We start from the raw sequence: 27,555 nt of genomic DNA on the forward strand, positions 1-27,555 counted from the left end.
ACTTAGGCACTAAGGCCTAAGCAGAGTAGAATTTTTCTTATCCACACCTGCAGTTGAGCCTGATGCGTAGATCTACATTGTAGACTTCAGCATTTGGGCAAGTTTTCTTATACAAGAGAAGAGGGCTGTATTCCCTATAGTTTACATACCAGGTTATGGTGCTGTGCTGTTACACAAAAGCTATGCTTAAGTCCAATCTACAATTTTGCTGCGCTTAATGTTTGAGGGAAATAATTGCTTATTATTTTACCTGCATATTACATTTGTCACTCTTCCCTTTATAACATTAGGTGGAATGGTTGCATGTATTTTAGTGTTACCCAGAGTATCTTAAAGTGTGTTTGGAGTTGGTGCTGAATAATTCCGAAAATGAAATAGCAAACATGGTGTAGATGCATGAAAATCTTTACAAGAAAGGTTTCCAGACATTTATTTCTGGAACTGTACACCAGGTATTAAAGTACAACAAATACAAAATAATGCTAAAAAAGTGTATGTACAAATATTAAACCAATGCAACAACAGCAACTTCCCTCTTGAACATCTGATACTAAAACATGTTCTGATTGTCAATAAATTTATTGTTATGCACAGAGTACTTACTTTGAACTGAGAATAACTGGAATCTGTTTTATTAAGAGGACTCTAACCATACTATCAATTTTAAAATACAATAGGTATTTTCCTTTTTCAAATGAAAAATAGGAATAAAAAAAATAGTAACCTTGTCATTATTTTATAAATTACTGTATTTAGTTTTGCTATCAGTAGATAATGTGTTTGTAGTCCTGGGCAAATAATGTCCCTCTTGGTCAGTTTATCCATTAGTTTACATTCAAAGTTGAAATATTCACTAGAGACTTTGGTTAAATTAAGGAGCATCACTATGTTCTACCGGATCTGAAGTTTTCATACATTTTTTCTCTCAGTTTTAAAAGTTAAAAAAAAGGAAGCAATTGCACAATTCATTGACCTAATTATACACAATTTAGTATTCTTCAAATAGTATTGTACATCCTTCAGATAAATTCAGTAGTTTGACCATGACAAGAGGAAAACTAAACATTTGAAAATATATCATGAGAAGACTTAACAAAAGTAAAAGTATTGCTATAATCACAGCACCAGTTACACTTCTAAATGAATCAACTATCCTCTTCAGATTCCCTGTACATAAAAAAGAATACATTTACCAACACTGCAATTGCCCATTATGGATTTTTGGTTTGTTTGTATGGGGAAAAAGCATGGCAAAGGACAAAGAATTCATCACAGTTTGTTATAAGAATTGTGCTTCACCATCTAAGAACCAAGGCAATATAATTTCTTCATATGCTTGCAATTCAGTTATCTTCATGCTGACTTTTAAAACACAATTCTATTAAAAAAACGGTAACAAGTTCTCCATTTAAATGTTTAAATTGAGAGAAAAATAAGTCCAACTTTTAAAAGAAAAAAAAAACAATAAATAGCTATTTTACATGAATAAAGTCATAGTGGTACAAATTTATGAACGTCACATTGAGCATGCACAAAAATGTTACTATACACAGAAGTAGTCAGTAAATAGTGAAATAGGTAACTAAAAAGATATGAAGAATTTACATATTTACAAAACCTTGCAAATTATTGCCTCATTTTCACAAGGAATTCAAAGTAAACAATATCAGCTAGCTAGCCAACAGGTTAAATAAGATCAGCATTTAAAAATCTATTAGACTAGCTGAAATTCATTTTTCTCTCATATCATTTTCTGAATTATTTTGGTCAAAAGTCATTATTAAATAACTAAAGTGTCCATTCAACTTGCTGACAACCTAAACCTTAGACAAGTCTCTGTCTACATTAAGATCCCAGCAATGCATAGATAAACCGAATATATTACTGCATCAGTTAACGAGAATGGGCATATTCATTTAAGTGCAACTGGTATAATCAGTCATATTTGTATAATGATTTTTTTTGGAATACACACCAGCCACTCATTGTAAACCCACAGATAATCTTGAATGTATAATAATAAATGATTATGGCCAATATTTTACAAAATTACATAAAATGTGTTGATTCATAAACAAAAGAAATAAGGTACAGAGTTCAGCACAAAACAGCAACAAGAAGCTGACAACTTGGCTAAAAAAAAGGCCAGAGTACAACAGGGTCAAGGCTACCCATTATTTAATGTGTACTTACTAGAATTACATATATCAGCTGTATAAGTTAAGAACTGATTACAAAATTATCTCTATTTTTGTCCACTGTGCTAAACTAATTTCTTTTTAATATAGTAAAGGTGCTATTGTGTAAACACTTCAAAGTAATCTTCATTACCATGCTGTAAAGAAAACTCCATGCTCTCCATCTAAAATTCAGGATGTCAATGCAGTTCACAGTATGCATAATAAACACCCTCTTCCCTTTCAAATATTAAGGTCACTACTTTCTAATTACTCAGCATGACCTTGAAGCAACTATTACAAATATCAGCAACATAAATTTAATCACTTGAATAATGAAAACAAATTAGAGTCAATTAAATTTATAATATGATCAGTGCAAAGAAAATTATGGAGAGAAAACTAATCTTATGGAAATAAGGTTCAGATTCTCAGTAAAAAAAAAATCTGCAAGTTGTATGCTACATGTTACAAACCAATACTGTGTTTGGTTCAACTCTCCCATGAGAATTAGAACAAGCATTTGCAATACAAACTTTCTGGAACTTGCACTTTCTAATGTGCACTCAACTTTCAGAATAAAAATTTACTGAAGTTAAATAGTTACTTTTATGGGAGACATTTTTACTCGTCCTTTCCTATTTGACCAAGGTAGCAAAGTGCCATTTTTCAGCTAATGACTTTACTAAAAACAGATAAATGCAATCCACACTGAAGAAAAGCTTTTAAATACATACTACAATGTTATACTATTTCTATATAAACTATACAGTCCCTCAAAACTGTAACACTTTGAACTGCAGCGCTCCAAACATACTGCCCAAACAATTTAAGATGGCTTCCAAAACAGACTAGCTGTAAATCCTAAACTGTGCAGACCGTAACTTTCCTAACAGCTGACGTTGTATAAAGCTTAGTTACACAATTATATTACTCTTCAAAGTTGTAGACAAAACCCATCAGAATACAATAGCCTAAAATGCATCTGTTTAAGCCAGTAAGGTTAAAGTACACAGACACCTCTGGCAGTATAATTACTTGTGTAAGGTAGCCATGGCCTATAATTTTGTAACAGCATCCAATTGCATGTCTTCATACTTTACTCATGTTAAGTCCCTTGTGCTAGCTTCCACCAAGATGAACTTGCTGTTTTGTAAACTGAAGTGCTCTAGTTTAGTATCACGAGAGAAGGTTCCATTAAAAAAAACTTGTATGTTTGTGCAGTTTAAGTTAAAGAAACCCATACTTGCCTTTATAAGAAAAAAAAATGCTACATTGTGCAGGGATCAGGACTGATACCTGTAAACACTGTTATTCCACTACATTTATTACAGCAGAAGTAACAGACTAAAAAGCCATTCCAATCAATTCAGAACTTCTGTGCTGGTTTTGAAATGGTGGCCTCTGTCTATGGGCTTTAAAAAAAATTGAAGCAGAGCTTAAAGCTGCAACACAGAGTTCTCTTAGTCCCAAACTCTGCCAAGCATCATATGACATTTCCACATTTATGGACTGAAAAAAAAAAGAAATTACTCTTGATAAATCAAGATATGGTTCTATATATACAAAGACATCACTGATGTCATAAAGTTCAAACTTCCAGTGAAAGACTAAGCAAACCTGATAGCTCCCATCAAGTTTACTACTACTGCATAAAGTACCCACCGTTTGTTTCATTTTCCACAGTCATTCTGAGTGAAGGGCAGTATGTTGGTGAAGAGTGTGGGTGCTGATAAAACCGTTTGTCTCATTTGCAGATAGACTGCTGAAGTCAGCCACTGAAACAGCCATTTTGGCACTTGTAATATGATGCGTGTGGTTCTCAAAGTCCACACTAAGGTTATTTACAGAGACATCATTTATGAAAGATTCTGGGACAGCAATTCCCATTTTCAATCTCTTCGCAGGTCTGTCTGTCTCCTCACTGCACATGTTCATTGAGTTTAGCTCTGAATGATAAAAGCCAGTCTCAAATAAATTAAAACAATCACTTTCACCATTGCTAGGCAAGTTAAGCAATTCTTCTGTTCCAACAGGCACATGATTAACTGGTGCTCGGGGTAAGTTGTCCATAGGAGGAAAGGCATCATCCAGGCAGTTCACATCTGAAGTGTGGCAGACCGTAGCTACGCTATTTGTCAGTGCTGGAAAAAAAAACAGATGAACACAAATGTAAATGAAATAGTTTATGTAGTCACAACAAAGATCCCCCCCCCCCCCCCGCCTTGATTTACCTGTCAACTCATTGGCAGTGATAGAGTTCAGAATGCTTAGCTGTTGATCAGGAATGGTTTCTGTTCGACTATTAGATGTTAAGGCTGAAGAATGTACTGCTCCACCAAGGGCTTCTGCTTCATCTACCAAACGATCCATGTAGTCCCTAAAAGAATATTACACCCATAATAGGTTATTTAACATGAAAATGAAATCAAGGCCTAAATTGATGATGGATTTAATTCCAGTTGTCATAGCCACTGCAGCATTACACTGCAATGGCGGGAGGAGGAAGTGGGCAGGGGGAAGTCTCCTATGTTTAGGATTTGAAACAGAAAACACATTCTAAGAACATTTTACTTACGTAACTCCTGGATGATGGTTATATCTCTTCTTTCCAAATCTTGTTTGCTGAGCAAAGTAATCATAACGTTCTGACTTTTTCCATATGTAATAGAAAGCCACACACTCAGCAACTGTTCTGGTTCTTATCTAAAAGAAGGCAAGAAGAATTGACAAATTTATGTAAAGACTTATGTTTTGTCATTTCTCCAATTCCCATATACCTGCAATGTTGTTAGCTTTACTACTCTAGAATCTGGAACAAACCAATTCAATTAAGACATTTATAAGACATAAGAGACCTACAGTTTCAAATAGCTGTTACATCTGTTCTACTGTATTACATTGTTGTTTTTTGTTGTTGTTGAATAGATTGAAACTCTATATTGGAAACATTTCAGTTCATAAACTATAACATTTTTTTAAACTGTAAGACAGACTCTCTTAAAACAGAAAAAGACTTCCAAGCTTGGTTTGACCCTCAGACTATTACCCATTGCTGGTCCTACATCTGGGAGGAGAAGGAGGGGCAACGTGTAGCCCGAGAGCAATCAAAGGGGACTTCAAGGAATTGGGATGGATGATCAGAAACTCGAGTGCGCAAGTCATCTTCTCTTCCATTCTCCCCAGTACTGACAGCGACAGGAACAGAAGGGTAGTGTCCATTAACACGTGGCTCCGTGGCTGGTGTCATCGCCAAAATTTCAGGTTCTTTGGCAACAGGAAGCCTTACGTGGCACCAGGCTTGCTGGCATCAGATGGAATTCATCTTTCCCAAAGAGGGAAGAGGGTCCTTGGTCATGAGCTGGCAGGGCTCACTGATCGGGCTTTTAACTAGATTCAATGGGGGAGGGAGATATCATCAGGGATGCTGGCGATAAGGTACAGGATGACGTGCCATCCCACTTACGCCAGCTGAACACCACAGCCGACAAAGGATGCCTAGAGAGGGAACAGAGCTTAACAGGAGAGCTACCATAGGCCCACACTGACAAGTTATAGTTGTCCCATCCAGAAAGGCAGACGCATTGGGAGCCCAACTCAAATGCCTATGTAAACACATGCAGAATAGGGAATAAACAAGGGGAACTGGAAGTGCGCGTGCAGTTGCAGGGCTATGATCTCATTGCAATTACTGAGACCTGATGGGACAGCTCTCATGACTGAAATGTGGCCATAGACAGCTTTGTGCTTTTTAGGAAGGACAGGCCAGGAAGGCAAGGTGGTGAAGTTGCTCTTTATGTGAGTGTTGTGGTTTAACCCGGCTGGCAGCTAAACACCACACAGCCGTTCGCTCACCCTCCCCCCTCCCTCTCTGGGATGGGGGAGAGAAACGGGAAAGTGAAGCCGGTGAGTTGAGATAAAGACAGTTTATTAAGACAGGAATATAATAATAACAATAATAATATTAATAGTGATAATGATAATAGTATTAATAATAATAATGTGTAAGAAAACAAGTTATGCACAATGCAATTGCTCACCACCCGCTGACCGATGCCCAGCCTATCCCCGAGCAGCCGGCCCCCCCACCCCGGCCAGCCACCCCTATATATTGTTTAGCATGACGTCAGATGGTATGGAATACCCCTTTGGCCAGTTTGGGTCAGCTGTCCTGGGTCTGTCCCCTCCCAGCTCCTGCTGCACCCCCAGCCTGCTCGCTGGCAGGACAGAGCGAGAAGCCGAAAAGTCCTTGGCCTGGTGTAAACACTGCTCTGCAACAATTAAAACGTCAGCATGTTATCAGCGCTCTTCTCATCCTAATCCAAAACATAGCACCCTACCAGCTACTATGAGGGAAAATTAACTCTGTCCTAACTGGAACCAGGACAGTGAGCAAGCAACTGGAAGCTATGCAGCTCTGCATATGGGGGGGGCAAAGTGCGAGTCAAGAGCCTATAGGTGAGGATTAAAGGGCGGGCCAACAGGGGTGACATCGTGGTGGGTGTTTACTACAGGCCACCGGATCAGGAAGAGGAAGTGGATGAGGTCTTCTACAGGCAGCTGCAAGTTGTCTCACGTCCGCAGGCCCTGGTTCTTATGGGGGGGCTTTAACCACCCCGATATTTGCTGGGAAGACAACACAGCTCAGCACAAACAGTCCAGGAGGTTACTGCAGAACATTGCAGATAACTTCTTGATGCAGGTGGTAGGTGAGCCAACAGGGAGCAGGGCGCTGCCGGGCCTGGTACTAACAAACAGAGATGGTCTAATTGGAAACGTGAAGGTTGAGGGCAGTCTTGGCTGCAGTGATCACGAGATGTTGAAGTTCAAGATCCTGCGAGGAGGAAGCAGGGCAAAAAGTAGGACCGCAACCCTGGATTTCAAGAGAGCTAACTTTGACCTCTTCAGGGACCTAATTGGAGGAATCCCCTGGGCCAGTGCCCTCAAGGGAAAGGGGGCCCAGGAGATTTGGCTAATATTCAAGCACCACTTTCTCCAAGCTCAGGATCAGTGCATCCCTACGAGAAAGAAGTCAAGCAAGGGGGGCAGGAGACCTGTGTGGATGGACAAGAAGCTCTTGGGAAAACTTACACAGAAGAAGAAAGCATATATGATGTGGACAAAGGGACAGACCACTGGGCTGTAATATAGGAACAGTCAGAGAATGCAGGGATGCGGTGAGGAAGGCCGAGGCCTGGTTAGAATTAAATTTAGCAAGAGACATCAAGGACAACAAGAAGGACTTATTCAAATACATCAGAAGCAAAAGGAAGACCGGGGAAAATGTGGGTGCACTGCTAAGTGAGGTGGGTGCCTTAGTGACAGCAGATACAGAGAAAGCAGAGTTGCTCAATGCCTTCTTTACATCAGTCTTCACTGCTAAGATCAGCCCTCAGGAATCTCGGACCCTGGAGACAAGAGAGGAAGTCTGGAGAAAGGACTAAGGTTAAGGCTAGGCCCATACACTACCGAGCCCGGAAACAAAAGAGAGAACCTGGAGAAAAGACTTTCCCCTGGTTGAAGAGGATTAGGTTAGAGGTTATTTAGGCAAGCTAGACACCCACAAATCTACAGGCCCCGATGGGATGCACCCACGGGTGCTGAGGGAGTTGGCAGATGTGATTGCTGGGCTGCTTTCTACCATCTATCAGCAGTCATGGTCATATGGAGAGGTCCTGGATGACTGGAGACTTGCTAATAGGATGCTGTCCTGGTTCCAGTTAGGACAGAGTTAATTTTTCCTCCTAGTAGCTGGTAGGGTGCTATGTTTTGGATTAGGATGAGAAGAGCGCTGATAACATGCTGACGTTTTAATTGTTGCAGAGCAGTGCTTACACCAGGCCAAGGACTTTTCGGCTTCTCGCTCTGTCCTGCCAGCGAGCAGGCTGGGGGTGCAGCAGGAGCTGGGAGGGGACAGACCCAGGACAGCTGACCCAAACTGGCCAAAGGGGTATTCCATACCATCTGACGTCATGCTAAACAATATATAGGGGTGGCTGGCCGGGGTGGGGGGCCGGCTGCTCGGGGATAGGCTGGGCATCGGTCAGCGGGTGGTGAGCAATTGCATTGTGCATCACTTGTTTTCTTACACATTATTATTATTAATACTATTATCATTATCACTATTAATATTATTATTGTTATTATTATATTCCTGTCTTAATAAACTGTCTTTATCTCAACTCACCGGCTTCACTTTCCCATTTCTCTCCCCCATCCCAGAGAGGGAGGGGGGAGGGTGAGCGAACGGCTGTGTGGTGTTTAGCTGCCGGCCGGCTTAAACCACAACAGTCCTTTTGGCGCCCAACGTGGGGCTCGAAGGGTTGAGATATCGACAAATTTGACCAGAGTGTGTTAAACTAAAATTGGTATAAGTATTGGACCTGCTTAATAGTTGCTAGTCACGATGTTGATTGCCTTAATCTCCAGTCTGCTGTACCTGTATTCCAATTTGAGTTTTATAGCGCGTTACTTTCTGTATGTGCTCCCTGTCATGCTGTTTATCCTTTCCGGGCCCTGGTTTAAGATTGTTATGGTACTGTGCGGTGTAGCAATGGCTTATGAAATGATGAAATATCTGGTCACGACTTTAACCTGGTATTTGTACTCAGCACTGACGTCGACTCTATACTTTGGAACCCATATCTCGGAAACTATTAGCAATTACACCTATTGCCTGTTTTCGTTAGGGAGCCAATCTGTGAAGGGGACAGGGGAAGACATGTTTCCCTACCTGTTCACTCTCCCTTTCTCCTTCACCACCACCCTCTTATCCCCCGAGCTAGTTACGGTGGTTCTCCGAGATGTTGAATATCCTTGGGATACTCAGACCAGCCTGCTCTTGTTGTTATGTCTCCTGAATGCGCTTCAGGTTTTGTGGAGGGTTAAACAACTACTTAGGAATCTCATCCGGAGATCTGTCTTGAGGCGGGATAGTTGCGAGTGGCAGGGAGTGTGGGAGGATATGGGCAGGTTTCTAGAGCAGTGGTCACCTCCAGTGTTTTGGACATTCACCCCTGAACAACTGCAAAATCCTAAAAAGCTGGCAGAATGCTTGAAAAAAAGGTGTCATGACTCTGGCAGTTCCAAAGTGACACAAATCACTGTAGCGTGCTGGGGTCTGGCTTGTGCCTATCGAGCTGCAATTGATGCTACTAGCAACCTAGCTCCAGCTCCTGCAGCCGTTCCAGCTCCTGCAGCCGCTCCAGTTCCAGCTCCTGCAGCCGCTCCAGTTCCAGCTCCTGCAGCCGCTCCAGCTCCAGCTCCTGCAGCCGCTCCAGCTCCTGCAGCTGCTCCCACTCCTGTGTCTGGGTCAGAGAAACGAGCTGTAGCAGTGCAAGTTGACCCCGCAGAGGGTATTCCAACCCTTGTGGCAGACCCTGTGGCTGGGTCAGAGAAACAAGCTGTAGCAGTGCAAGTTGCCCCTGTAGACAAGGTGAAAAAATGGTATAGAGACTCAGGTCGTTTAGAACGCAGACAGTCTTCTGCTAAGTCTGGGCATAGTGAAGACGAGGCTGGGCCATCAAAGGTGCAGGAGACTGAAGATGAGGATGGGGATGTCGAAAAATCAACAGTAACTACCCGGACTCTATACCAGCGTGAGCTACGAGATGTGCGAAAAGATTTTGGTCGCTGTATAGGTGAGCAGCTTGTCACCTGGCTGCTCCGGTGCTGGGACACCGGAGCCAATTATGTGGAATTAGAGGGCAAGGAAGCCAGGCGGCTGGGATCCCTTGCTAGGGACGCATGCATTGACAAAGCAATTGGAGATGGAGCACGATCTCGCAGCCTCTGGAGCCGTCTCCTGTCAGCTGTGCAGGAAAGGTATCCCTTCAAAGAAGAACTTGTATGTCTACCAAGCAAATGGACCACCATGGAGAAGGGAATTCAGTACCTGAGGGAATTGGCCGTACGGGAAGTAATTTATAAGGACCTAGACGACGCACAAACATCCGCAGATCCAGATGCAGTCCGGTGTACACAACCCATGTGGCGGAAGTTTGTACGGAGTGCACCATCATCATATGCCAGCTCATTGGCAATACTAGCCTGGAAAGCGGAGGAGAATCCCACAGTGAATGAAGTGACTAAAATACTCCAGCAGTACGAAGGAAATCTCTCCTCTTCCCTACAGGCCTGTGTCTCGGCTGTGGAGAAACTCTCTGAAGAGGTCCACCAACTTAAAGAGAATTTATCTTCCCCTCCACCTGAACGAACCAGTGTCCACCAGCTAAAAGAGAATGCTTTGGAGAAACTTTCTGAAAAGATCCACCAACTTGAAGAAAGATTATCTTCCCCTCCACCTGAACGAACCAGTGTCCACCAGCTAAAAGAGAATACTTTGGAGAAACTTTCTGAAAAGATCCACCAACTTGAAGAGAGATTATTTTCCTCCCCACCTGTACAAACCAGTGTCTCAGCTATTAGGGGTAAACGTTCATCTATGCAAGGAAGACAATATGGTGGGCACACACACCGCGCCACCCTGTGGTTTTACCTACGTGACCATGGAGAGGACATGAGAAAATGGGATGGAAAATCTACTGCGACCCTAGAGGCACGGGTACGTGAATTGCAAAGGAAAACAAGTGGGAAAAAGGAGTTCTCTGAAAAGTTTGCTGCTCCAACTTCCAGCAGGCAGTCCTTTAAACACAGAAACGAAGATTCTGACCAGGACTAGAGGGGCCCTGCCTCCAGCCAGGGGGAGGAAAGGGACAATCGAGTTTATTGGACTGTGTGGATTCGATGGCCTGGCACGTCAGACGCACAGAAGTATAAGGCTTTGGTAGACACCGGTGCACAATGTACTCTAATGCCATCAAGCTATAAAGGGCCAGAGCCCATCTGTATTTATGGTGTGACGGGGGGATCCCAGCAGTTAACTGTATTGGAGGCTGAAGTGAGTCTAACCGGAAATGAGTGGCAAAAGCACCGTATTGTGACTGGCCCGGATGCTCCGTGCATCCTTGGCATAGACTATCTTAGAAGAGGATATTTCAAGGACCCAAAAGGGTTCCGCTGGGCTTTTGGCATAGCTGCCTTGGAGACAGAGGACATTAAACAGTTGTCTACCTTGCCTGGTCTCTCAGAGGACCCTTCTGTTGTGGGGTTGCTGAGGGTTGAAGAACAGCAAGTGCCGATCGCTACCACAACTGTGCACCGGCGGCAATATCGCACCAACCGAGACTCCCTGATTCCCATCCATAAGGTAATTCGTCAACTGGAGAGCCAAGGAGTGATCAGCAAGACTCATTCACCTTTTAATAGTCCCATATGGCTAGTGCGAAAGTCTAATGGTGAGTGGAGACTAACAGTGGACTATCGTGGCCTGAACGAAGTCACGCCACCGCTGAGTGCTGCAGTGCCGGACATGCTAGAACTCCAGTATGAACTGGAATCAAAGGCAGCCAAGTGGTATGCCACAATTGATATCGCTAATGCATTTTTCTCCATCCCTCTAGCAGCACAGTGCAGGCCACAGTTTGCTTTCACTTGGAGGGGTGTCCAATATACTTGGAATCGGCTGCCCCAGGGGTGGAAACACAGCCCTACCATTTGCCATGGACTAATCCAGTCTGCACTGGAGCAGGGGGAAGCTCCTGAACACCTGCAGTACATCGATGACATCATTGTGTGGGGTGACACTGCAGAAGAAGTTTTTGAGAAAGGGAAGAAAATAGTCCAAATCCTTCTGAAGGCCGGTTTTGCCATAAAACAGAATAAAGTTAAAGGACCTGCACGAGAGATCCAGTTTTTAGGAATAAAATGGCAAGATGGACGTCGTCAAATCCCAATGGATGTGATCAACAAAATAACAGCTATGTCTCCACCAACTAGCAAAAAAGAAACACAAACTTTCCTAGGTGTCGTGGGGTTTTGGAGAATGCACATTCCAAATTACAGTCTGATTGTAAACCCGCTCTACCAAGTAACCCGTAAGAAGAATGCTTTTGAATGGGGCCCTGAGCAACGACAAGCCTTTGAACAAATTAAGCAGGAAATAGTTCATGCAGTAGCCCTCGGGCCAGTCCGAACAGGACCAGATGTAAAGAATGTGCTCTACACCGCAGCCGGGGAGAATGGTCCCACCTGGAGCCTCTGGCAGAAAGAACCTGGGGAAGCTCGAGGTCGACCCCTGGGGTTTTGGAGTCAGGGATACAGAGGATCTGAGGCCCGCTATACTCCAACTGAAAAGGAGATATTGGCAGCATATGAAGGAGTTCGATCTGCTTCGGAAGTGGTCGGTACTGAAGCGCAGCTCCTCCTGGCACCCCGACTGCCGGTACTAGGCTGGATGTTCAAAGGAAGGGTCCCCTCTACACATCATGCAACTGATGCTACATGGAGCAAGTGGGTTGCACTGATTACTCAGCGGGCTCGAATAGGAAACCCCAGTCGCCCAGGAATCTTGGAGGTGATTATGGACTGGCCAGAAGGCAAATACTTTGGGATATCATCAGAGGAGGAGGTGGTCCGTGCTGAAGAAGCCCCACTGTACAACAAGCTACCGGAAAATGAGAATAAATATGCCTTGTTCACTGACGGGTCCTGTCGTATTGTGGGAAAGCATCGGAGATGGAGAGCTGCTGTATGGAGTCCTACACGACGAGTTGCAGAAGCTGCTGAGGGAGAAGGTGAATCGAGTCAGTTTGCAGAAGTGAAAGCCATTCAGCTGGCTTTAGATATTGCTGAACGAGAAAAGTGGCCAGTTCTCTATCTCTATACTGATTCATGGATGGTAGCAAATGCCCTGTGGGGGTGGTTACAGCAATGGAAGCAGAACAACTGGCAGCGCAGGGGCAAGCCCATCTGGGCTGCGGCATTGTGGCAAGATATTGCTGCCCGGGTAGAGAACCTGGTTGTAAAGGTACGCCATGTAGATGCTCATGTGCCCAAGAATCGGGCTACTGAAGAACATCAAAACAACCAGCAGGTGGATCAGGCTGCTAAGATTGAAGTGTCTCAGGTGGACCTGGACTGGCAACATAAAGGTGAATTATTTATAGCCCGATGGGCCCATGACACCTCAGGCCATCAAGGTAGAGATGCAACATACAGATGGGCTCGTGATCGAGGGGTGGACCTGACCATGGACACTATAGCACAGGTTATTCATGACTGTGAAACATGTGCTGCAATCAAGCAAGCCAAACGGTCAAAACCTCTTTGGTATGGAGGACGATGGCTGAAATATAAATATGGAGAGGCCTGGCAGATTGATTACATCACACTCCCTCAAACCCGCAGCGGAAAGCGCCACGTACTTACAATGGTGGAAGCAACCACCGGATGGCTGGAAACATATCCTGTGCCCCATGCCACCGCCCGGAACACTATCCTGGGCCTTGAAAAGCAAGTCTTATGGCGACATGGCACCCCAGAGAGAATTGAGTCAGACAACGGGACTCATTTCCGAAACAACCTTATAGACACTTGGGCCAAAGAACATGGTATTGAGTGGGTGTATCACATCCCCTATCATGCACCAGCCTCCGGAAAAGTTGAACGATACAATGGACTGTTGAAGACTACACTGAAAGCAATGGGTGCTGGGACATTCAAAAATTGGGATACACATTTGGCAAAGCCCACCTGGTTAGTCAATACCAGGGGATCTGCCAATCGTGCTGGACCTGCCCAATCACAACTGTTACGCACTGTAGAAGGGGATAAAGTTCCTGTAGTGCACGTAAGAAACATGCTGGGTAAAACAGTCTGGGCTGCTCCTGCCTCGGGAAAAGGCAAACCCATTCGTGGGATTGCTTTTGCTCAGGGACCTGGATGCACTTGGTGGGTAATGCAAAAGAATGGGGAGGGCCGGTGTGTGCCTCAAGGGGATTTGATACTGGGTGAGAATAGCCCATGAGTTGAATTGTAGTATGTTAATTATTATATAATACTGTATGTCATCACTACCATGATTGCTATATATCATAGATGAAAATGGTGATTAATTACAAGGTATTGGAAAGAGTGTAACCTGAGCATGACATAAATGGTATGGAATAAGGGGTGGATATCTGTCCTGGTTCCAGTTAGGACAGAGTTAATTTTTCCTCATAGTAGCTGGTAGGGTGCTATGTTTTGGATTAGGATGAGAAGAGCGCTGATAACATGCTGATGTTTTAATTGTTGCAGAGCAGTGTTTACTCCAGGCCAAGGACTTTTCGGCTTCTCGCTCTGTCCCGCCAGCGAGCAGGCTGGGGGTGCAGCAGGAGCTGGGAGGGGACAGACCCAGGACAGCTGACCCAAACTGGCCAAAGGGGTATTCCATACCATCTGACGTCATGCTAAACAATATATAGGGGTGGCTGGCCGGGGTGGGGGGGGGGCCGGCTGCTCGGGTTTAGGCTGGGCATCGGTCAGCAGGTGGTGAGCAATTGCATTGTGCATCACTTGTTTTCTTACACATTATTATTATTAATACTATTATCATTATCACTATTATTATTATTATTGTTATTATTATTTTCCTGTCTTAATAAACTGTCTTTATCTCAACTCACCGGCTTCACTTTCCCGTTTCTCTCCCCCATCCCAGAGAGGGAGGGGGGAGGGTGAGCGAACGGCTGTGTGGTGTTTAGCTGCCAGCCGGGTTAAACCACAACAGATGCCCATCTATAAGAAGGGTCGTAAGGAAGACCCAGGGAACTATAGGCCCGTCAGCCTAGACCCTAGACCCACAACTGAAAAGAGACTGGCTCCATCCTCTCAACACCCTCCCCTCAGATACTGATATACATTAATGAGGTCTCCCCTCAGTCTTCTCTTTTCCAGGATAAACATGCCCAGTTCTCTCAGCCTGTCCTTTTACGACAGTTGCTCCAGTCCTCTTGTTAGTGTTGGGGAGAATCGAATGGATGTTTTACTAATGTCTCTTAGGTGATGGGACATACAGTATAATTAAGCATTGCCAAATGTACTTACATTATCAATTAATCTATGTACACTGGAAACTTAGGGAGTACACTGAACATTTAAAGGAATCGTTGAAGGGGAACCCTGGGAGGGAACAGGTACAACCTGACCTTGGATAAGGGCCTGGAAATGCTGAAATGAGTTGAAGCAGAACCAAGGAGCGGAGGGAGCATGCGTCGAGTGAGAAAGGTGAAAAGTTTAGCGGAGAGGAAGACTCCTTACTTCATCTGGACGACCACCTGGACGACCACCAGAGTGCGCCACGCATGTGCAAAGGGGAGGGGAGCTAATTAGAATGAAATGCGAGGCTGATGTTACCACCTGTAATGAATATGTATACCTTACGCAATGTTGAATGTATAAATAATGGCTGGGAAGTAACGGGACTCGAAGCCAGATTTGGGCACCTGCCCCGGCTTCCAGCGCTGAATAAAGCACCTTCATATAATCACTTGGTGGTTATGTGGTTGCTACGCTAACATTTTGGCGACCCAGATGGGACAGCGTGGGCACTGCTGAGGCGGCTCGTGTCTCGGTTTCGCTCCAGCCGGCACCGAGGGATTCTCGGGGAGCAGTCGACCACGACCGACCTCCGCTGCTCACGACGTACCACTGGAGTGGTAAGCAAAGGTGCTTTCAACTTGGGTATTCGGTACCGATTTGGCTGGGAAAGCCTGCCGGTCAGACGCGGCGAAAGCCACGCTCGGTTGGGCAGGGAGCTCCCGGGGTAAGCCTAGGCGCCGTCCGTTAGACAGAGCGAAAGTTCTGCAGGTTCGGCATTGGTGGTTTGGTATTGGTAATTGTATTGGTTTGTGCTGAAGGGTCAGCACCTGGTATTATTGGTATGTAGTAAGCACGCTGCTGCTCCGGCAGCTTCTGGGAAAGCGTGCTGCTGCTCCGGCAGCTTCTGGGTGAGCACGCTGCTGCTCCGGCAGCTTTTGGGAAAGCGTGCTGCTGCTCCGGCAGCTTCTGGGAGAGCACGCTGCTGCTCCGGCAGCTTTTGGGAAAGCGTGCTGCTGCTCCGGCAGCTTCTGGGAGAGCACGCTGCTGCTCCGGCAGCTTTTGGGAAAGCGTGCTGCTGCTCCGGCAGCTTCTGGGAGAGCACGCTGCTGCTCCGGCAGCTTTTGGGAAAGCGTGCTGCTGCTCCGGCAGCTTCTGGGAGAGCACGCTGCTGCTCCGGCAGCTTTTGGGAAAGCGTGCTGCTGCTCCGGCAGCTTCTGGGAGAGCACGCTGCTGCTCCGGCAGCTTTTGGGAGAGTGTGCTGCTGCTCCGGCAGCTTCTGGGAGAGTGTGCTGCTGCTCCGGCAGCTTTTGGGTTTGTATCATAAGCTCAAAATGAAAAAGATTAAAGGAATTCTGGGAAAAGATGTACCTATCCCACGGACATCCCCGCTGGGGTGTTTGCTAGCACACTGGAAAGAGGGAGGTTTTGGTCAAGAAATGCGGAAAGGAAAGCTGATTGATTATTGTAATATTTGGTGGCCACAGTATAAACTAGAGGACCAAGAAACTTGGCCTGAGAATGGAACATTGCAATATAATACAATTTTACAATTGATGCTATTTTGCAAGCGGGAAGGAAAATATGATGAACTGCCGTATGTGGAATTATTCTTTTATTTGCGCCGAAAGCCTGAATGGCAGCATGCTTGTGGAATAATGGTGCTTGAGGTTTCAACTGAGGAACGTTGTTGTGCATGTACTAAGGAGGGACGCTGTATACAGCATCAGGCAATAGAGAATAATAAGTATTATGGGGAAATGAATAATGGAAATATTGATTTGGAAGTTGCGCCGTCGGCTCCGCCGGAAGAGCCAGGACAGGGAGGGAAAAGAGAAAAGGAAGATAGCAGTAGTGATGGAGAATCCCCGACTTTAGCCTCCCCTGTGTCACATAGGACCCGGCAACAGCGAAGGGCAGGAGAAACTATAAATGAACAGGGAGGGAAAATAATCGCTCCCCTCAGGCAAGGAGTGGGGACAGAAGGACCGGTATATGTTAAGGTGCCTTTTTCGGCTGGGGATTTAATGATATGGAAACAAGCAGCCGGCACCTACAGGGAAAACCCAGATAAAGTAGCTAGGGTAATGAAAATGATAATTAAAACCCAAAATCCCAATTGGGATGATCTCCAGGTGATCCTGGATACTTTGATGGACTCGACAGAAAAAGACATGGTATTGCGGGCAGCCAGAGAGAGAGCCCGAGAAGATATACGAAATGGATTAGTGCTTGGAAATCTAGATCAAAACTTCCCCACTGAGGATCCCCAATTGGATTATAACACAGGGGATGGAATAAGGAGGCTGAAGAGATATCAAGATTGGGTACAAGTCGGGGTACAGAATGCCATGCCCCGGACCATAAATTGGTCAAAATTGTATAATGTCAGGCAAGAAAAAGCGGAATCACCTTCCGCCTTTTTAGAGAGATTGAAAGAAACTGCTAAGAAATATACAGATTTAGACGTAGAGACTGAGCAAGCTAAAGCTCAATTAGCACTCATTTTCCTGGGACAAGCCCAAGAGGATATTAGGAAGAAATTGCAAAAGTTGGAAGGTGCAGATTTGAGAAATTTGGATAGGCTGTTGGAAATAACCTGGAAAGTGTATAATAACAGGGAAAAGGAAACGACAAAAAGGCAACAACAGAACTTATTAGCAGTAATTCAAGGGAGAGAACATGCAGGATTAAGGGGCAGGGGAAGGAGGAAATACGGCCGTTCTTACAACCCCTTGATTTACGGTTTGGAGGTAAAGAAATTACGCATGAATTTTTATATGTACCAGAATGCCCTATTCCTCTTTTGGGACGGGATTTGCTAACTAAACTAAACGCTACCATAATGTTTGAAGATGGAGAATTGATTATGAGAATCCCGGAATCAAAAGTGGGACAAATATTAATGATTAAAGAGAAGGCTGTTCCTCATATCCCAAAAGAGGTAGAAAATGCAGTAATGCCTGCAATTTGGGAAACGGACGTGCCTGGAAAATCAAAAGTAGCCCAGCCAGTAAAAATTGAACTTAAGGAAGGGGCCCGACCGGTACGGATTAAACAGTACCCATTGAAGCTAGAAGCTAGGCTAGGAATAGTAAAGATTATAGATAAATTTCTTAGCTACCACATTCTGGAGGAATGCAAATCTGAATATAATACCCCAATTTTCCCAGTAAAGAAACCTAATGGGGAATACAGGCTAGTGCAGGACCTTAGGGCAATAAACGAAATAACAAAAGATATTCACCCAGTGGTGGCTAATCCTTATACATTGTTAACATCTGTAAAAGAGAAATATAAGTGGTTTACGGTAATTGATTTAAAAGATGCCTTCTTCTGCATACCCATTGACAAGGATAGTAGAAAACTCTTTGCTTTTGAATGGGAAAATCCACGGAACGGACGGAAGATGCAACTGACCTGGACAAGATTGCCTCAAGGATTCAAGAATAGCCCGACCCTCTTCGGCGGTCAACTAGCTAAAGAAATAGAAGATTGGATTAACCAAGGACAAATTCAGGTACCAAAGGATCGATACCTGCTGTTACAATATGTGGACGATATATTAATAGCTACCGAAGGAGAGTCAGAATGTATTCAGGTAACTATTGATATTTTGAATCAATTGGGACTAAATGGGTACAAGGTTTCTAAACAAAAGGCACAAATCGCGTGCACAACAGTAATTTATTTGGGATGTGAAATTTCTCAAGGACAAAGAAAATTGGGAGTTAACCGAATACAAGCTATTTGCGAAATCCCCGAGCCGCGAAATTTGCACGAACTACGGGCTTTCCTAGGTATGGCCGGGTGGTGCAGACTGTGGGTAATGGACTATGGACTCATAGCAAAGCCCCTCTATGAAACCCAAAAGGCCTGTACGTTTACCTGGGGAAAGCCACAACAAGAGGCCTTTAAGAAATTAAAGGAAGCCCTGATAAAGGCGCCTGCCTTGGGCTTGCCGGTCTTACCAAAGGACTTCCAGCTGTTTGTGCATGAGAGACAAGGATTGGCGTTAAGAGTACTGACCCAGCGACTTGGGAGCTGGAAAAGACCTGTGGGGTATTTTTCTAAACAATTGGATGCGGTAAGCGCTGGATGGCCCTCGTGTTTAAGGGCCGTGACAGCCACAGTCCTTTTAATACAGGAAGCCAGGAAGCTCACATTAGGGAAACGAATTGAGGTGTTCATGCCACATATGGTGACTACGGTATTGGAGCAAAAGGGGGGCCACTGGCTATCGCCCAGCCGAACGATGAAATATCAAGCTATACTAACTGAGCAAGATGATGTAATCTTAAGAACTACTAACTTATTGAACCCAGCAGTGTTTCTAGGAACAACTACGGAGGAAGGAGACCTCAGTCATGATTGCGTGGAGATCATCGAACATACCTATGCCAGCAGAACAGACTTAAAAGATCAGCCTCTGGAGAGACCAGATTGGGAACTTTTCACGGATGGAAGCAGCTTTGTGGAAAATGGGACTCGTTATGCAGGATACGCGGTAACAACATCAAAGGTAGTGATTGAGGCAAATTCCCTACCTCCGGGGACTTCAGCCCAACGAGCAGAAATAGTTGCCCTGACATGAGCCCTGGAACTAAGCGAGGGTAAGAACGTGAATATTTGGACAGATTCAAAATATGCATTCGGGGTAGTTCATGTACATGGGGCATTATGGAAAGAAAGGGGAATGCTATCCTCACAAGGGACTAATATAAAATACCAGGAAGAAATATTGAAATTAATAACAGCTGTACAGAAACCCCAACAGGTGGCCATAATGCATTGTAAAGCCCATCAAGGAGGGGCGTCAGAGATTGCAGAAGGTAACAGACTGGCAGATTTGACGGCCCGGAAGGTTGCGCGTGAAGTATGGAAAGCAATGGCTCTAATTCCATCGAAGGTAGGCCTCTCTTGTTTTAAATTACCTAAAGACCCAAAGTATTCAGCAGAAGACGAGAGACTTGCAAATTTGATGAAGGCCCAGAAGAATCCTGACGGATGGTATGTGACTGCGACAGGACAACTTATAGTGCCTCCTATAGTAATGCGAGAAATCTTACAAATAAAACATAATGAATGTCACTGGGGTGCAGGAGCAATGGTGACCTATTTGAAACGAGGTGTCATCTCGGTACACATGTTAACAATGGCAAAGTCAGTAATGTCAAAATGTGAGCTTTGCTTAAAGAATAATCCGGTAGCAAGGAAACATGCTGAGATGGGAAGAACTAGAGCTGGGATAGAGCCTGGAGATTACTGGCAAATAGACTTCGTAGAACTGCCTAAAGCAAGAGGTTATAAATACCTATTGGTAGGGGTTGATACTTTTTCAGGATGGCCGGAGGCCCTTCCCTGTCGCACCAACCAAGCAAAGGAAACGGTAAAATGGTTACTACAGGAAATAATCCCTAGATTTGGTGTACCATTGGGTATTTCTTCAGACAGGGGACCACATTTCATTGCCAATGTGGTTAAGGAGGTTAGTAGGTTACTGGGAATCACCCAGAACACCCTATCCCACTTACTCCACCCCCATCCTATAATACTAGCGTTAACAAGCAGGCATAGAGGAATCAATAAGATAGTAGACTAACGAAGATGCGTTAAGATTATACTTACTAATCTCTATATCAAGTTATACTCACTAACCTCTACTAACCTGATTCAACCTAATAGTAATGAAAATACTTGCTCTTGGTATGAGTGAAGTATTTTCAAAGGGGGGAAATGTTAGTGTTGGGGAGAATCGAATGGATGTTTTACTAATGTCTCTTAGGTGATGGGACATACAGTATAATTAAGCATTGCCAAATGTACTTACATTATCAATTAATCTATGTACACTGGAAACTTAGGGAGTACACTGAACATTTAAAGGAATCGTTGAAGGGGAACCCTGGGAGGGAACAGGTACAACCTGACCTTGGATAAGGGCCTGGAAATGCTGAAATGAGTTGAAGCAGAACCAAGGAGCGGAGGGAGCATGCGTCGAGTGAGAAAGGTGAAAAGTTTAGCGGAGAGGAAGACTCCTTACTTCATCTGGACGACCACCTGGACGACCACCAGAGTGCGCCACGCATGTGCAAAGGGGAGGGGAGCTAATTAGAATGAAATGCGAGGCTGATGTTACCACCTGTAATGAATATGTATACCTTACGCAATGTTGAATGTATAAATAATGGCTGGGAAGTAACGGGACTCGAAGCCAGATTTGGGCACCTGCCCCGGCTTCCAGCGCTGAATAAAGCACCTTCATATAATCACTTGGTGGTTATGTGGTTGCTACGCTAACACTCTAATCACCTTAGTAGCCCTCCTCTGGACTCTCTCCAGTAGTTCCATGTCCCTCTTGTACTAGGGAGCCCAGAACTGAACACAATGCTCCAGGTGTGGCCTCACCAGGGCTGAGTAGAGGGGGAGGATCACCTCCCTTGACCTGCTGGCAACACTCTGCCGAATGCACCCCAGGATACCATTGGCCTTCTTGGCCACAAGGGCACATTACTGACTCATGGTCAGCCTGCTGTCCACCAGGACTCCCCGGGGTCTCTCTCTGCAGAGCTGCTCTCCAGCAGGTCAGCCCTCAGCTTGTACTGGTGCATGGGGTTATTCCTCCCTAGGTGCAGGACCCTGCACTTGCCCTTGTTGAACTTCACGAGGTTCCTCTCGGCCCAACCCTCCAGCCTGTCAAAGTCCCTCTGAATGGCAGAACAGCCCTCTGGGGTATCAGACACTCCTTGCGCTTTGTGCCATCAGCAAACCTGCTGAGGGTGCACTCCGTTCCATCATCCGGGTCATTGATGAATAGGTTGAACAACACTGGACCCAGTACTGACTCCTGAGGGACACCAATAGCTACAGGCCTCCAACTAGACACTGCACCACTGATCACAATCCTCTTTGTCCTGCCATCCAGACAGCTCTCAGTCCACCTCACTGTCCACTCATCTAGCCCGCATTTCCTGAGCTTGCCTATGAGGATGCTATGGGAGACAGTGTCAAAAGCCTTGCTGAAGTCAAGGTAGACCACATCCACTGCTCTCCCCTCATCTACCCGGTCAGTCATCTCATCATACAAGGCTATCAGATTGGTTAAACATGATTTTCCCTTGATGAATCCATGCTGACTACTCCTGATCACCTTCTTATCTTCCATGTGCTTGGAGATGACCTCCAAGATGAGCTGTTCCCCGATCTTTCCAGGAATGGCGGTGAGGCTGACTGGCCTGTAGTTGCCTGGGTGCTCCTTCTTGCCCGTTTTGAAGACTGGTGTGACACTGGCTTTCTTCTACTCCTCAGGCACCTCTCCTGTTCTACACAGCCTTTCAAAGATGATGGAGAGCGGCCTAGCAATAACATCGGCCAGCTCCCTCAGCACCTGTGGGTGCTTTCCATTAGGGCCCATGGATTTGTGGATGTCAGGTTTGCTTAAATGATCTCTGACCCGATCCTCCTCGACCAAGGGAAAGTCCTCCTTTCTCTGGACTTCCTCTCTTGTCTCCAAGGGTCTGAGATTCCTGAGGGCTGATATCAGCAATGAAGACTGAAGCAAAAAACGGCATTCAGCAACTCTGCCTTCTCCGTATCCTTTGTCACCAGAGCACCCGCCCCATTCAGCAGTGGGCCAACATTTTCTCCGGTCTTCCTTTTTCTACTGATGTATTTGAAGAAGCCCTTCTTGATGCCCTTGATATCCCTTGCCAGATCTAATTCAAAATGGGCCTTGGCCTTCCTTGTCACATCCCTGCATACTCTGACAGTATCCCTATATTCCTCTCAAGTGGCCCGTCCATTTTTCCACATGCTGTAAATTTCCTCCTTCTGTTTGAGTTTTGCCAGGAGCTCCCTGCTCATCCATGTAGGTCTCCTGCCCTTTTTGCTTGCCTTCTTACTCATAGGGATGCACCGATCTTGAGCTTGGAGGAAGTGATGCTTGAATATTGACCCGCTGTCTTGGACCCCCTTCAGTAAAAATTGTTGTCTTGAAGGTATTAAGGACTTAAGAGACTCATTTTGATTTGTTAACTGTTCATCTTTTTCACCCCCAAAATGGACATTGCTATGCAAAGTCAGTTTCTTGGAGAAAAAGCTGTTACATCTACCTATATTCTTATAAAATATACCAATTTTTGGATGCAGAAACATTTCAAATCATCATCAGCCCACAGTTCCTGTTTAAGTTTCACTATATACTAGAATATACAACTCCATCCTGATATAGTATGGCAGTAAACTATACTTGAGCTTGATCAAGCTTACAGAAGCATCGGAGGCAAATCCAAAACGCCTTGGGCATAGTAATAAGCCTTGCTAGTTTAGACAAGAACATACCAGGCAGGGGAGAAAATGAATATATGTCCATATGCACCACCTAGTATCTGAAGTCTCAGCTAATGCTTTGCAGTACAGTGATGAGGAAGCATCTGTCGTTAAATTTCTCCATGCACTAAATCTTGACTAGCTGATACTTTCCATATACAAGTGACGTCAGTTTATGCTGGGTCCCAGGACTCTCCCCAAATTTTCTGACGTTTTACCTACTTGGATAAAAACGACTGGATTTCTTAGACAAATTCTAGTCCATAGCAACAGATACTGCAAATCGTGTGCTTTGTTGCATGTTGGATTTTTTTAAAAATATTTTTAAATGATTTATTTGCATCTCTGGGGAATTATTATTTATTGGTAAGGTCCATTTAAAATTTGAACTGCCCAAACGTTTATCATAGGACAAGTTAAGCCAGGTATTGAGCAGGACTAGTCAACTATTGCTCAACAGCAACCACGACACTGTAAAGTTTACCTGAAATATGACAAACACACCAGTCTCCTAAAGAAAACAAAAAAAACCCTCAAGATGCTATCAAAACATAAAGGAAACGCACATAAAATTTGGAAGTGTCCAATACTGTCAACTGTACCAAGTGATACACATTTTTGATCAAAAACTATCCAATCCTTATTCTTCAGGCACAGAGGAATGAATCAGAAGCAATCCAGATCAAGATTAGAACTCTTTCGTTAGCCAGAAAACAAAGTCCTGATCAATGCCTATAGCACTTTCTTCTGAAAACACAAATAAGCTAAACCTGTTTCTGTACAATTACACCCTCCTGTTGATAAAATTAAGTAAAGAGGCATTTTTCCCCTCCTACAGCCGCAGCATGAAGTACTATACTAGGCAAGGCAAACATTTAAACTAAAGTAAAACATAAGTGCATAAATGGAAGTGATGCCAATTTAAGTCAATTTCAGAGATAACACACTGATTCATCTACCTTTTCAAATGACATCCGAGATAAAGTTAACACAAAAACACCAAGCTGGTTCTAGTATGTTGGTTCTTATTTCACTCTTCTGCGTGACTTTGGACAAATGCATTGCTCTTACAGATTTTCAGCATCTACCAATTCTTCCATTTAACTGTAAAAACACTAACCTTGTTTTTCCGTATGAGATGAAAGTCTTTTCCATAAATCAGAAGTGCATGTTCAAAGCTTCTGCATTCTTCTTCTGTCCATGCTGTCATCTCTTCTGACAATAACAAGAACAGCACGACAAGTGCATTTTCGCTCAATAAACTATTACAGAGAATAAAATGTGTTGCTAATACACGAATATCCAAATGCATCCAAAAAACAATAGGCCAGTTATTTAGACCCATGTTCTTTCATCTACTGTACAGATATCCTACCTGAAATCTAACAATTCTTGTTTATAGAGAATCATAAGAGTTTGATTTCTAAAATATTTTATCCTTGAGGGCAAAGGACATTCAAAAGATCTGATTTATTTCTTATGAAATTTGTCATTAAAAAAAAACCAACTCACAAGACTTTAAAATATCACCAAGATATCAGTGAGATTATTTTTTTCCAAAGTACTTCTTGCATAGGACACAAAGAGCAGCAGTTGTTTGTAAAAAGAGCGAAGGAACAACCAGTTTGTCTTAAAAACCTGCAGCTTGTAAAAGTGAATTTTAGCTTTACAAATAAAATCACTAAGAAAAGAAAGATGCAGACAAGGAGCCAATTTATTTCGTGGTTTTCTACAGCCTTTCTTAATATATGTTTTTTAATATATGATTTAAACAAAGCGGTTCAAACTATTTACATATGTCAGTCTTGTCTTAAGTATTGTTGCTTTCCTATCTTGATTATGGCTTTAGGCCTAAATATAATAAAGGAGGAATTTTCAAGCATCCTGCGTTCATAATGGTGATCCAAAAAATTCTGTTTGGCTGTCATTTAAAGTCAACAGGGGAAAAAAAACATCTCAAAGCGTTTCTGGAACCAGGCACTGGAACCAAGACCTTTCTGCTCCCAGATGAAAGTGATAACCATTCTACTACAAAGTCATTTTCTTTCTTTCTCACACAATTAATTTTGCACTCCTTTCTACAGTGTTCTCAAGCTTTAAAGTGTCCTGGTTTCAGCTAGGACAGAGTTAATTTTCCTCCTAGTAGATGGTTGGGTGCTATGCTTTGGATTAGGATGAGAAGAGTGTTGATAACATGCTGATGTTTTAATTGTTGCAGAGCAGTGTTTACACCAAGCCAAGGACTTCCCAGCTTCTCGCTCTGTCCTGCCAGCGAGCAGGCTGGGGGTGCAGCAGGAGCTGGGAGGGGACAGACCCAGGACAGCTGACCCAATCTGGCCAAAGGGGTATTCCATACCATCTGACGTCATGCTGAACAATATATAGGGGTGGCTGGCCGGGGTGGGGGGGGGGCCGGCTGCTCGGGTTTAGGCTGGGCATCGGTCAGCAGGTGGTGAGCAATTGCATTGTGCATCACTTGTTTCGTACACATTATTATTATTTTTATTATTTTTATTATTATTATATTCCTGTCCTAATAAACTGTCTCTATCTCAACCCACAGGCTTCACTTTCCTGATTCTCTCCCCCATCTCAGAGAGGGAGGGGGGATGGTGAGCGAACGGCTGTGTGGTGCTTAGCTGCCAGCTGGGTTAACGCACAACATGGCGGCACCAGCCTCGGAGCCACATATTGATCTGCTGTCTCTGCCTGTTCCTTTCAGTATTGATCCCTGCTACTGGAAGGAAGGACAGAGCAAAACACTACCTGTACACCTGATCCCTCAACCAATCACCCCAGAGATATAAAGTTCCTCTTGATCGCTCTTGAACTTCCCTTTTCTACCTCATTACTGCCAACGTTGAAAACAATAAAGGGTAATAATCAGAAGGCCGTACTAGGCGAGTGACTTTCCAAGTGATGTCTCTTATCCGGGCTCCAGGGAGACAACAGACTTCCCTATGGGTCAGGTCTGGATGACAGATCAGGCCCTCTGTTCCCTTCAGAAGAGAGTCCCCTATGACAATAACCCTTCTTTTAATCTTGGTGGAGGTTGTTGTGATGCAGGGCATAGGCTGACTTGCCTCGGGCAACTCCCTCAATGTGGAGGGACCTTTGTCCACATCTTTTGCCTGCCCATCATTTCCAAAGCCTCGTACCTGTTGTGTAGGGGCACCTAGGAAGGTGAGGTAGGCAGCAGGGGGGGTTCACCTTCTGCACTGAGCAGGAACCTGCTTCCACTCCCCCCTCTCTCTTAGGTCCCCTCCCTCTGCCTGGCAGCAAGGGAGTAGAGGAACCTTCATTTCTTGTGCAGCAGCTGGCTGAGGAACCCATCTCAGTGATAGCAGAGTACTACCCCACCAGTCAATCTCCTTCTCTGACTCTCTAGTGCTCCTCAGCCTGTCCCACCTCCTCCTAAAGCTCTGCCACCAGGCAAAGCAGTTCTTCAACCTGTGCACACCTCCCACAACTGTGCTCACTACTACCATCCTGTAGTGGCATAAGAGTAGGGCACACCTGGCAGCCTGACACCTGGGTGGCAGCACGTTCCCCCCCGGATCTCTGTCTGGAAGGCTGCATCGGTTGTGGTGGGTGCCGAGCTCTGTGAGGCCACGGCCTTCTGCCGGGTGGATACCACCGCTCCCTGATCAAGCTGGCCAAGCTTCAGCGCCCTGCCGTTTGCCCCGCTCCTGGTCGCTCGCGCTCCCTAGAGGCTGCCTTTGTAGTGGGGGCGGGGGGGGGGGGGCGGAACGCGGGGGACGCTCCTGGCTCCGCCCAAGCCTTGTCAACCGCCCTCACGAGGGCTGGCGGTTCCTGGCCGCTCCCTCGATTCAGGGAAACTCCCTGCACACGTTTGCCGCAGAGCTAATCGCCTCGGCCAGTGAAAGTAATAGTGCTTTTCGGGGTTCAAGGTCTGTAATCTTTTTTCTTGAGGAAGGAAAAACGTCAAAAGCATTTCAAATAGTCTAACTTAGGCACTAAGGCCTAAGCAGAGTAGAATTTTTCTTATCCACACCTGCAGTTGAGCCTGATGCGTAGATCTACATTGTAGACTTCAGCATTTGGGCAAGTTTTCTTATACAAGAGAAGAGGGCTGTATTCCCTATAGTTTACATACCAGGTTATGGTGCTG

General features: G+C 44.8%; 1 protein-coding gene and 1 long non-coding RNA gene across 23 annotated transcripts in view; one reads left to right on the forward strand and one right to left on the reverse strand.

Annotated features, from left to right (window-relative positions):
* Nucleotides 1–416: 416 nt before the first annotated feature.
* LOC310888828 (mesoderm induction early response protein 3-like) overlaps nt 417–27,555 on the reverse strand; it is a 111,630-nt gene continuing 84,491 nt past the window's right edge. For 15 of the 22 annotated variants that reach the window (XM_083852444.1, XM_083852443.1, XM_083852446.1 and 12 more), the window contains 4 exons: nt 24,544–24,638; nt 4,756–4,883; nt 4,412–4,557; nt 417–4,321 (listed from right to left, as the gene is read on the reverse strand). In XM_083852444.1, coding sequence (XP_083708570.1) covers nt 3,864–4,321; nt 4,412–4,557; nt 4,756–4,883; nt 24,544–24,638 — 827 coding nt within the window. In that variant the 3' untranslated portion in view covers nt 417–3,863. Of the gene's footprint in view, nt 4,322–4,411; nt 4,558–4,755; nt 4,884–6,484; nt 6,776–8,492; nt 9,602–9,992; nt 10,227–24,543; nt 24,639–27,555 lie in introns of those variants that run through there. The other 7 variants (XM_083852449.1, XM_083852448.1, XM_083852442.1 and 4 more) reach the window with 6 other exon arrangements.
* LOC310888835 lies at nt 14,469–21,364 on the forward strand. The gene is made up of 2 exons (XR_014576199.1): nt 14,469–15,981; nt 16,260–21,364. It is a non-coding gene; the product is annotated as an uncharacterized lncRNA (long non-coding RNA).

The sequence above is a fragment of the Anser anser genome (assembly GCF_964211835.1).
Source record: "Anser anser genome assembly, contig: SUPER_W_unloc_10, whole genome shotgun sequence".
NCBI lineage: Eukaryota > Metazoa > Chordata > Aves > Anseriformes > Anatidae > Anser > Anser anser.